Here is a 12,081-nt window from a genome sequence, read left to right on the forward strand (position 1 = left end):
TGCTGATTTCTTGTGATACACGAGCTTTCACTGTAGGCTAGTCACAAGATAGGCTGGCAAAATAAATTATTTATATCACTTGAGCAGCACCTATGCAAGGTGAGATGCAAAAAAAAAAAAAAAAAAAAAAAAAAACAGAGACAGAGGCAAAAGGCAGATACAAAAAACAATGACAGAGGACATGAGAGAGCCTGACAAATATGTAGGCCTAGGCTATTTGTGAGCTGAAGGGTTACACTGAACGTACTGGTAGCCCATAATTAACACTCTTCTGACATAACCCTGAAACATTTCACAAGTTTATCTTGAGAAAACACTAAAGCTAAAACGTTAGCATGACCTCAACCCTAGATGAATGGTCAAGTGAGATGACGTTTTACTCTTCTTTTCTTTACCCGATCCGGCGATTGAGCATCTCCAAGATCAAAGGACATAGCCTAATCATCATAGACTGTAAAAGATAATCATACAACCACAGCTGAGTACAGAACTACAACAACCAAGAGCAGCCTCGCTCCAACCAGGAAGTACGTAACATATTTTGACCAATCAGTTGACGCTGCAGAAGTTTCGTACAGTACACTGACTTCCTAGTAAGGAGTTGTGCGGGAACTTCGGACTTGGAGGCAATTTATACCTGCGTTACAGACTAACAGTACTTTCTAAAGTAAAGCTTAAAGGTCGCTTGCACAGGTATTTATGTTAAGGACTTCATTGATACACACGATGTCAAAATGTAACAACAGTACACGCTCAGTAACACGACAGATAGTGTCAACTCACATGTCAGCTAATTTAACGCTAGCATAACATGGTCAGAAGAATTGGAAATACGACCGCTCTTTTTTTTACCTATTTATAATTTCTCTCGTCGCGAGATGCAGTTGTTCCACGTAAGCATCTTCATTCAGGCGACCAGGTTGTGATGTTTAATGAAACATGGCTAAGAACACTTAGCCAGCTAACTAGCCAAGTTTTCATCTGCAGACCAGTGATGGAGAAATACCACAATCCGTATCGCTTGCCTTTCAATACAGGTCTTGGTATAGACAGCGTAAAGCAATGTTACCATGACCGACTGCGATTCCTGAAATACAGCATCGCATCTGAGTTTTGACAACAGATCTATTGCTGTCGTAATAAATTCAATGTAAGTTTGCCGAATCAGCTGACAGGCGATGCAATACATTATTTGCAAAGTGATTGTTACTTTCGTTTCCCGCTACGTGTGTCCGTGTTTAGAGAATAATTTAGTCAGACATTCGGTTTCGTTTTTCACTGATGTTTTATTTTCAAGAAAAAGATGCTGATTCGAAGCATGGTTAGGATCGTCAGATTGAAGCATTTGGCTAAGGTCGACTTGAGTAAAAAAGCACCCTATCCATGCATTGGATGTTGCAGAATCGTGAATGACTCACGGTTGCATCCACATTTTGTAAGACATCCAGTTATGAGAAGAATGTTTTCAAATGTTTTCACACAACTGCTGTGACGCCAAGCCTTTGATATTGCATTGCCATTACATTCCATCATAATTTCTTTACCTCTTGGTATGTTGTCCCTTTTAGATGCCTCCCAAGGCTAAGGCGGGAGGTAGAGGACCAGCCAAAAGGAAGCTGGCAGAGGAATTTCCGCCTGGGGAGGTCCTGACTGACAGTCACAAGAAACGCTGGAAGCTCGGCAGTCCCATTGGCCAAGGGGGCTTTGGTCTACTGTACCTCGGTAAGTGTATGGGATATAATTATGATTAAGAACAGGTAACTAAGAGTCTACGGCAGATGTGATGCACCAAGAAAGTGTTCTCGACATTAATACTTAATCACTTTTGTTTTCATTGTCAACTAAAGCAAATGAAGAAACTACACAATCTGTGGGACAAGATGCACCCTATGTCATCAAAGTGGTGAGAACATTTTCATATTTTCTGTCATGTAACATATACAGTATATTTTTCAGCATGATATGCACTTTTACATGGGTAGTTATCACACTACTTGAGTACATTCATATTTCTTACACAGGCTGAACTTCTTACATTGCTCAGATCCGACTCTGTCAATTTCACCTCTGTGCATAACACATTTCATATGTTATGCATATAATCTGTATATTACTCTGCATTGTCAACAGCCTTGTACATATTGTATCATATAGCATTACATCTGTACTACTTAGTTATACGTGCATTTTTATATATAATACCATTTTGTCACAGTTCTCAGTTTGATGTAATCCTCAGTGCATCTGACATGGCAGTTACTTGTTACTTGTTGCTGAATGTATTTAAATCTACTGTACCCAACAACACGGTCATTCTTTTGTAGGAGCCCAGTGAAAATGGTCCACTGTTCTGTGAGCTGAAGTTCTACCAGAGGGCAGCCCGGCCTGATCTAAGTAAGCTTTCGACCCCACACCACACACACACACACACACACACACACACACACACACACACACACACGTCTGTGCATTGCTTTGCATTGCTTTGCATTGCTTTGCATTCTGCTGTGAATTTAAACAAAGCAAAGACCAACCAAAAAAAAAAATCTTAATTAAACTCAAAGTTCTCGTATGAGCACGAGGGGTCGTATGGAAGAGAAGACGCACCAGCATCAGATGCCTTGTGTGGCATGTGCGGTTGCCCCAAGGCCGTAGCTTTGCGTTTTATTCAATAACAATTCAAATGTCAACATCCCATGACAATTAACTGTTATATTACTTAGCCAGGCTCATGGTTTATTCATCGGAATGCCACAGTGTTGGTAAATATTTGTCTCACTGGCAGATTACCTTCCGGTCTTCACGTCCACTCCCCAAGGGATCACATTCTTATTACTTTGAGCACCAATAAGTTTAAGGATCTGTGTAGGGAATTATGCACTGTCTTTGTATGGCTCCTTATTACTTGGTGCTTTGCATACGGCCGTGATGAACTCTTTACACTATTGTTATTTTCTCCCTTTTTAAGTAGATTGTGTGTTGTTGACTGATGGCGAGGCTATACATTTATTGTGTCAACATTTCACTTTGTTTTGAAGTTCAGTCTTGGATGAAGTCACACAAGCTCAAGCATCTAGGAGTTCCAAAATACTGGGGATCTGGACTTCATGAAAGAGGAGGAAAGAAGTAAGCCACCAACCAATGATTTTCATGATCAACAAATCTGTCAATTATGCTCCTTATTAATTTATTTAGGTCTATAAAATGTATATTAAAAACTGGTGAATAGTGTCGACCAATGTTTTGCAAAGCATAGATTGATGTCGTAAAATGTATTGTTGTGTCTACATCCCAAACCTACAATGTAATGTACTGCCTTAGAGAAATAAAGAAACCAGAGAGTAATCACATTTTGAGAATTTTGACTTTATTGCTCCTCTTTGAAAAACACAAAATAATTAATCGTTGAAGCTCAAGTAGGAATTCATTAAGTGCCCTGGCAAACATGTGTGTGTGTTTTTTTTGCTCAATATTGCAAAATGTCTCTAATTAGTGGCTGTGTGTGTGTTTGGCCTCATCCTTCAGGTACAGGTTCATGGTGATGGACCGATTTGGAACGGACCTGCAGAAGAAGTTTGAAGAGAACGACAAAAAGTTTCCACACAAGCTGGTCCTGCAGCTGGGCCTTAAGCTGGTGAGTGTGTGAGAGTCACTGCTAACACACTGAAGAGAGGAAAATAAAATTCCATTACGAAGACGTTTTAAAGTGTGTTATCCTGTATCAGGGTATCCTGGTAGGCCTGTATGCTGTATTCTAGATCTTTAAATCAGAAAAATAAAATCAGATCAGAAAACTTACAGTGGCATCAATAAACATTACACTAACATTGAAAATAAAGTAAAGTCATATGTTCATATTTAAATCATATTTAAATCCAAATGTTATTTAAAGACTGAATACAATTCCACATAATGATAGCAATAACATCGGCATATACAAACTACAACTCTGCAAGAACGGATTGTGTTAGATACAGGTAAACAGATGAGTCTTTAGATGCTGTTGAGCTATGCGAGGTGTAATCTAGTCACAGGCCTGCTGATTATTTGAATGTGCCTAATTGTGTCCCTGCTCTGTTGATTCTGCAGCTGGACGTGCTGGAATACATTCACGACCACGAGTATGTGCACGCCGACATCAAGGCCTCCAACCTCCTGCTCAGCTACCAGAACCCCGATCAGGTGCGTGGCTGCGTTTTTACACAAGGAACCTGCAGAAAACGCTCCCCCCCTTGTACACCGCCCTATGCGTTTCTGATGTGTTATTTATATATGGATATACCGTATATGTATTTTTAAATTATTATTATTTATTAGCTGAAATGTTAATCCTTTTTCTCGCTGCTCCTGAGCTGAGGGGAGATTAGATGAGTGCAAGTCTCAGGCAAACAAGCTGAGGTTTTTTGAGGCAGGGACAAATATTTAATTTGTGGGAATTAATAATGCAACAGTAGGGTATTATTAAACTGTGCTATTTTTAAATTACAATTTCACAAAAGGCCCTCGTGGGATTTGCAGGTTTAGTGGTTTGCTCTTTGACTCTATTTGTAAAAATTACATATTTATTTACTCTCATTGCCAGTACCATGCAGCAGGGTGGCAGTTTGATGTTCAATGTATATGCCAGTGCATTAACCCTTCAACAGGGGAGCTTGGAACATTCTGACAGATTCTATTCAGCAACAATGTAAGGTTCTAATATACCATGTTGAGGGCTCCTTTACACATATCTAGATATTTGTACTGTAAACGCATATGTTGTGATGCGTTTGGGCTTTTCGTTTACACGTAAATTTAATTAACTCTGATATTCTTGAGAATGTTTAACTTCTAATTTGCCCATACCGGCGTAAGGGTCCAAGAAGAATGTTATATTGTATATCTCCTGAATGGTCTTTCTCTGGAAAGTGGTTATCTCAATATGTAATGTCCGTTTTGGGGGTTGCAGGTGTTTCTGGTAGATTATGGGTTGGCATACCGTTACGCGCCCGAAGGCCAGACAAAAGAGTATAAAGAAGACCCAAAGCGATGCCATGACGGGACCATTGAATTCACGAGTATCGATGCCCATAAAGGAGTGTGTAAGTCAAGTCTCAATTCAACTAAATTCAATTCAGTTTAACGCCAGTAACCGTGGAAACTATTGTGCCAATAGCTAATTAAGCTGTTGTGTCCAGAGCCCAGAACCTGAACTGACAGCATTCCTGAAGGACCTTAGGGAGTGTCTGGAGTGTGGTTTTTTTTTATTTTTATAAACGTGTCGTGTTATTTTCATGTGTGTGCGAAGGACAGTTGGGTAGTGTCACCATACTAACTTGTGACTACTCGCAAAGTCTATCACACATTGGGCTTGGTTTGTTGTGTTTGTAAGGCTCCCATTAGTTGAATATGATCATCAGCATTGTAATGGCTGTGTTAACCAGGATCACACTGCTTAAGGTGGTATGTCAGTTTGTGTGACAAAAACCCTAAAAATATCCCGTAGGTTTTCCTGTGAGACAATAATACGTGGACACACAGAGCCATGCTTTTGAGGGTAAGGCGGTGAGAAATACACAGATTAATGCATGTTGATAACGGCATCGGTGCTCTGTCCAGTTTAACAAAAAGGTGTTGGGCAATTGGTCAGATTCAGGTTTGTCTTGCATGATTGGACAAAACCTACAGTAGGGGCTTTTCACAGATCTTCAGAAAAACTGGATAGTGGATTCTACCTTCCTGTCAAGTAGTTGTACCTATGCTAAGAATGTCATCCTCCAAAAATATTGCATTGGTTATCAGTCAATCAACTACAACTCTCATAGAGTGAAAGTGTGTTTGGCAAGATTGGAAAAGGAAACACCTTACATCTGAGGGTCATTTGTGTGTGTTTTTGGTGTTTGTGTGTGTCTGAGTGAGTGTGTGCATACTATTTACTTTTTCTGTTAATTCTACTTCAATCTGACATGGCATGTCCAAATAAGGAAACCTTTGGAGCTATTTTAGTATGTGATACTAACTTGACTGGTAGTGGAAGTCACAAAGAACTTCTAGCTCTTTTCTAACAATGTCTTACTTTTGTGTGTGGTTGTGTGCGTGTGTGCATGCATGCTCTACTGTAAGTCATGATTTGAGTGTGTGTTTAACTGGCCCCCGCTCGGAGGGGGGACTTGGAGATATTGGCAACTGTGTACTGCTGTGTGTGTATGTGTGTGTGTTTGTGTGTGTGTGTGCGTGTGCGTGCTCGCACCCTCTCTAAGTCATAACTTGAATGTGTGTGTGTGTGTGTGTTTCACTAGCTCCTGCTCGGAGGGGGGACTTGGAGATATAAGGCTACTGCGTACTGCTGCGTGTGTGTGTGTGTGCACGCACTCTCTCTAAGTCATAACTTGAACGTGTGTGTGTGTGTGTTTCACTAGCTCCTGCTCGGAGAGGGGACTTGGAGATCCTGGGCTACTGCATGGTGCAGTGGCTGTGTGGCCGCCTGCCTTGGGAGGACAAACTGCAGGACCCCGTCTACGTCAGAGACTCCAAACTCACGTACGTCACTTCTCAACGCCTCTGCCACACTACTGTTATGTGTGTCTTCCTCCAGCTCTTCTGACACCAGAGCATTGTTACCAACAATTCTAGAGCGCTCTAGAATCTTCCATTCTTACTATAATCTGACACATTGGCTCAAAATTCCTCGGCCCCACAATGGTGTCTCTCTCTCTCTCCCTCCAGTGTTTTAGTGTCATACCTGAGCCTTTATTTCTCCTCTGGGTGTCTTTATCTTGTGCTTGCTTGCTTGCTTGCTTGCTTGCTTGTTTGTTTGTTTGTTGCACAATTCAATTGACTTTGTCAACGGCAGCAGTAAGGGCCGCATTAATGAAAAGTGCTGGCTTGCTTATCAGTTTATCAGATAAGGTGATAAGAGCCTGGATGTGTACAGTATTATATTATATTATGTTATGTATCCAATTAAACAATTTGCCAGCATCTCTTTGTCAAGTTTACTTGTGACAAAAAGTATCAACCAACTTCAGTGACATAAAGTCAAAAGGTTGAGTGTTAATGAAATGGAGAAATGCATCTTGTTGGCTTTTTCTGTTGAGACTGAGTTCAGGATGATGATGAGAGTTCTCATTTATTTCAGATCCAGACACGATATTGGGGAATTCATGAAGAAATGCTTCCCATCAGAGAATAAGCCAGGTATGACGAGGTTGTTTTTCAGCCCAACAAATATATTGTTAACATACTGTACAAAGGCATAGAGACTGAATGTGACAATAACATATTGCTTTGCGGAGAATAGTGAAGCTGCTTAATTTTTCCTCGAGTTCCCTTACTTTGCTTGAGCATTTGTGGTTGCATTTTAACCAAACAAACTCCGTTACAGTACTAGCATTTAAAAAAAAAAAAAAAAAAAGTTTGTAACAGAACATACAGAAATCACGTTACTTAAGAATAGTTAAGCCATGATTTTAAAGACTGTCTGTCTCTATGCACTGGTTGGTTTCCCACAGTTGCATGCTACTCTTAGCACACTCTCTAATGTCTTTCTCTTTCATTTACATATTCTAACGCCCGTATTTGCGGAACAGTCGCTCACGTCGGGTTTTTAATGAAAAGCTGTCCATTCTGGCTAATTAAAATGCTATTCCAGCCGTTAATGAAGCTAGCAGGTTGGTTTTGGACAGCGCTGTAAATATGTCGCCTGTCTCTCGCCTCTTGTCGCGCGCGGTACCCCGAAGTCCTTGAGAGCACCTGTGATGGCTCGGAGCGCCACGGCCACCTTTGTTTACGCGCCGAGCCGTAATTGAACTGAAGTGCTTTGTGGTGCCGACGCGGAAACGAGCGCGCGAGAGAGCTTCTGTTCTGCTCGCAAACGCGTTCGGGCCCCACTGATGTCAGTCATAATGAGCGCTAATTCACAAGAGCCACGCTAGTGCTCGGCAAGTTTTTTTTTTTATTTGCTTATTTGTTTATTTATTTTCCTGCTGAAGTTTTGTGAAGTGAAGCAGGGCCTCTTCCAACCACCCCCGCACCTCCTTCTCACACACACACACACACACCACATACACACACTTAGCCACAGTTTGATCTCGGTTGGTCTGTGGTACTACTCTACATGCCACCAGCTGTGGGCAAAGGAATCACAGGTGCACAGATGGGCATATAAGTGTATGGTGTTTGGCTAGAAAGTCTGAAGTTGTTTACTCCTCCAAACTCGAGGCCTAGACTTGGCCGCTCGGTTGCCGTGCCTCTCTCTGCTAGGCTAGGGAGGGAACCGAGCTGATAAAAGACAGGGAAAGCAAGCGCAATTTCATCTTTGAACTTTTTGAAAATCCTCCCTGTCACAGAGAAAGGTTGCCGGTGAGTTCAACGCTCCTGTGTGTGTGTGCCTGTGTGTGTGTGTAGGTGTGCGTGCGTGTGTGTCCCAGACCACCACGCTGCCGTTTCTCCCCTCGTGTGGCATGGCGCCCACGCGCCCGCCCGCCTGCCCGCCTCCCCTGTTCCTTACCCGGGTCGCGCCTCGCCAAGCGCTGTGCTCTCGCCCTGTCTTTTAATATCAAAGACGTCAACCGAGTCCTTTACTCGCCAGCTGATGGGCTGACATCTCTTAAGCTCTGTGACAGCAACGCAACAGAAGGAGAGATTTCTCCCCGGGCTGTTGTCGTGCATGTACACACACACACACACACACACACACACGCTCACACACACACACGCGCGCCTGCACACCGCATTCACAACAAGGACGGCGATGGGAGGCGGCACTGTTTTTCACAGGCTTCATGGCTAATTCTGTTTAGTGTGACTATTTTAGCACTGCGACGGTAAACAAAAGTTTTGAGAGCAACGCTGGATGAGGAGTGAAGGATGATGAGGAACTGTGTGTGTGTGTGTGTTTGTGTGTGTGTGTATGTGTGTTTTGTGTTGCTCCATTAAATATAGCCTGAAGGTCAAAGTGTCATGCTTGTCTTCTCTCGGTGTTCTTACTGGGGACTTCCTCTCAGTGTTTAAAACGTCCTTTGGATGTGTCTGTCATTGCTGTGTGTGTACGTGTGTGTACACACAAGTGTGAAAAAGAAATTGTAATTTTCACAGTGGTTCTGCTAACTCTAAAGGCGCTCAGCTTTACAAATCCATCATTCCCCATTCCAGCCAAAAACAAATTGCAAATGCAAGCACAACACTGCCCAGATATATGCAGCCCTTGCCCACCTTCAGTTTTCCGATTTCTATTCTAAATACCAGATGAAATGGTGAAGTTCATGGAGGAGGTGAAGACGCTCGGCTACAGCGACAAGCCGCCGTACGACAAGCTGCGGACCATTCTGCAGGACGGCCTGAAGTCCATCGGGGCATCTGCGGATGACAAGCTGAACTTCTCTGTGACGACCAATGGCGGCGCGGCAGTCAAAGCCAAGGTCAGAATCCATTTTAATTCTCTCTCCAATCGCTGATATGCAAAGTAGCTCTGGTCGCACTAGCAGCATCTTTTGCGGTTTAAAACTTTTGTCACGTTCCATACAGCCAAGCAATCCCCCTTTCAAGTGTCTCCTTTATAAGATACCTAAGATAATTTGTTTACCTGTTGAAAGCGGTTGCGATTAAAAAATGCCAGCTCACGATCCACGTCTAATTACTGGGGTTAGTGGGAAACGTTGCCAAGTGCATTGATTTTCAAATACGATTAAAGCATGATGCTTTTAACAGATGTGCTCAGACCATCACTTATTTACCACCCCCCAGCCCCAACACACACACAGCCTCTCACACACCACCACCACCACCAAACAAAAGTATTTGTACCCTAAATCCGGTAAAGCCAGTAGTTTAATTATTTTTGTTTGATATTCATCTGTTATTTTTAAGTTGAGGTTTTAGTTGTATTTTCTACTTGCATTTTCTTTCATTGTGAATGCAACAAAATATTGAGGTAGTTTGATTACTTTTTAAAATATTATCATTATATATTTTTTACTAGTATTTTTTTTTTTTAATATTATTATTATTCGTTGATTCTGGAGCCTATTTATGTGTAAAAGGATAAGCTATTTATGTCAGTGGAATAGACAAACAGTGTAATCAAGGACAGCACATCCCTCCATCCATCCCTACTTTTTCACTAGAGGGAGGCAGTGGCAAGACCCCTGGCGTCCACCATCAAAACCTTGGCAGACGAACTAACAGAGTCTCCAGCTTTTCTCCAGAGCTTCAATATGCATCCCTCTTCCCAAACACACACACACACACACCACACCACACACACACACCAACACCCCTTCGCCTCCCTCTGCAGAGAGGTTTTGAGTGCCTGTGTTTATTCCTGCCTGATGTATCACAAATTTGCTGACACCGTAACCTCAGGAGCCGGCTTCGGCCCGGCAATCAGCGAGCCGCTGCCGCCGCCACAGCGGTTCTGAGGGGTGGGGACGGTCTTGACACTTCCCACAATGCCGTTTGCATATGGAGAGCGCCACCGGGGAGCTCACCCGTGCCAGCGGAGGGTTACCTGCCCACCGCCGCTATTGTATGTAATTATCGAGCCAATCTGTTCGGCCCAGCGGGGTCTAGATGGTAATCATGAGGTAGCAATTGGCAAAATGGATGGGAAATGTGAGGAGAGGGGAGAAGGAAGGAAGGGGGGGGTAAAGCAAGGAGAGAAAGGAGGACGAGGGGGGGGAGAGAGGAGGTGGGGGTGGGGGGGCTAAAACGGTGAGGATGATGGTTCAGGTCCGAGAGGGGACGAGGCTGTATTGTGCAGACGGAGCGACCGAGTGGGAGAGGTTGATTGCTGTCGTTAAGTGCATCTTGTTCGTAACCTCCGTCGAGTCAGTGTGATTTTGAAACCCTCCGCGTTCTGTGCTGAGCGTTTTTTGATTCGACAGAAATAAAAAGGGTTTTAATGGGTATGAGTATGCCGGGATGAAATTTGCTCAAAGTATTCATTACTGGTAAGTGGAATCAAAATGTTACATTGTCACATGTAAACTCGCTAGGCTAGCTCAGAGGATAGAGTTTTATTCATGACCTTGAAAGTCTGTGTTTTTTTTTTTCATTGGTCTTAACAAATGCATGTATGTCATTTAAATTTTGTAATGTTTTTTTCTTTCATACATTTATGATACATAGAGGTGCAGTGATAGTTTGTGAATCTTTATGCCCATATATTTTTCTAAGTCTGATTCAATCAATAGTAACTAAAGGTCATTTTTCAATATTTCATTTTTATTTACACTCTGATTGTTGACCTGACCAGTGCTCTGTACTGACTGTGTACTGTCTATTTATTTATTTATTTCATCTTGAAGGCTGCCACTAAAAGAAAGAAGGCGGCGACTAGTGATGACGTTGACGGCAGTCCGGTGAAAAAAAGGCGTGCCCCTCAAAAGAAAGGTGAGTCCTCCTGACAAGGTTCATGACCCTATTGTGCAGGACAAATTATCCCAAAGAGCTGTGTTGAGTCTTCACTACAGGCTAATAGTGATAAGTGACTGCTTTATATAGAAACTCTCTGTGCCAGAACAATTCTAGTGTCAAAACGTACTATATTTTTCTTCCATTCCTAATGAGTTGCTACAGTACACCCTCATAACTCTGAGAATCTATCTGTTGAAATGCTTTAAGTTTTACATTTTGTGCTGTCCCATGTTTAAAAAGGGATTAAAAAGTTCACTTCTTGCTCTGAATGCACATCTCACTTTGCCTACAGAGACCAACGGAGTAAAGAAAACCACAACTCCCAAAAAGCGAACTCCCAAAAAGGCCGCTCCCAAGAAGCCAACTCCCAAGAAGGCAACTCCCAAAAAGACCTTTGTGGATGCAGCAACTTCTCCAATGCCTGAGCCACCCAAGAAGCCAAGGGGCAGGAAGAAGGCCCCTTAACTTTTTAACGCTGTTACTTGGCACCTGTCACACACTGTCTCTTACTCTTATTGTTTATGGATTCTATGTTTTCAAAACATTGTACATTTTTTTTTAAGTTTTCTTAAAAACGGAGTATTGTTTCTATCTCTGTAAAATAATAATAATAAATACTTTGGGGCGAGAAAAAAAAAAAAAGAAAAGCAAGCGTTGCTGAGAGTAAGGAGTTATTTTCATTCCCTT

General features: G+C 42.4%; 1 protein-coding gene across 1 annotated transcript; it reads left to right on the plus strand.

Annotated features, from left to right (window-relative positions):
• The first annotated feature begins 563 nt into the window (after window positions 1-563).
• On the plus strand, window positions 564-12,040 carry vrk1 (VRK serine/threonine kinase 1). The gene is made up of 13 exons (XM_062522629.1): window positions 564-693; window positions 1,569-1,722; window positions 1,848-1,903; window positions 2,325-2,394; window positions 3,039-3,126; window positions 3,526-3,634; window positions 4,090-4,182; window positions 4,949-5,081; window positions 6,399-6,519; window positions 7,118-7,176; window positions 9,226-9,398; window positions 11,286-11,370; window positions 11,687-12,040. The coding sequence occupies exons 2-13, from the start codon at window positions 1,569-1,571 to the stop codon at window positions 11,857-11,859; spliced, it is 1,314 nt and encodes a 437-aa protein (XP_062378613.1). The 5' UTR covers window positions 564-693; the 3' UTR covers window positions 11,860-12,040.
• The last annotated feature ends 41 nt before the right edge of the window (window positions 12,041-12,081 follow it).

This window comes from Sardina pilchardus, chromosome 20 (assembly GCF_963854185.1).
Source record: "Sardina pilchardus chromosome 20, fSarPil1.1, whole genome shotgun sequence".
NCBI lineage: Eukaryota > Metazoa > Chordata > Actinopteri > Clupeiformes > Clupeidae > Sardina > Sardina pilchardus.

What these genes read in the sequence shown, in the direction of transcription:
- vrk1 (XM_062522629.1), top strand. Translation starts at nt 1,569, where the DNA reads ATGCCTCCCAAGGCTAAGGCGGGAGGTAGAGGACCAGCCAAAAGGAAG. An exon ending in CATGAAAGAGGAGGAAAGAA is followed by an intron (nt 3,127 to 3,525) that starts GTAAGCCACCAA and finishes CTCATCCTTCAG; the next exon opens with GTACAGGTTCATGGTGATGG. An exon ending in GCGTGCCCCTCAAAAGAAAG is followed by an intron (nt 11,371 to 11,686) that starts GTGAGTCCTCCT and finishes CTTTGCCTACAG; the next exon opens with AGACCAACGGAGTAAAGAAA.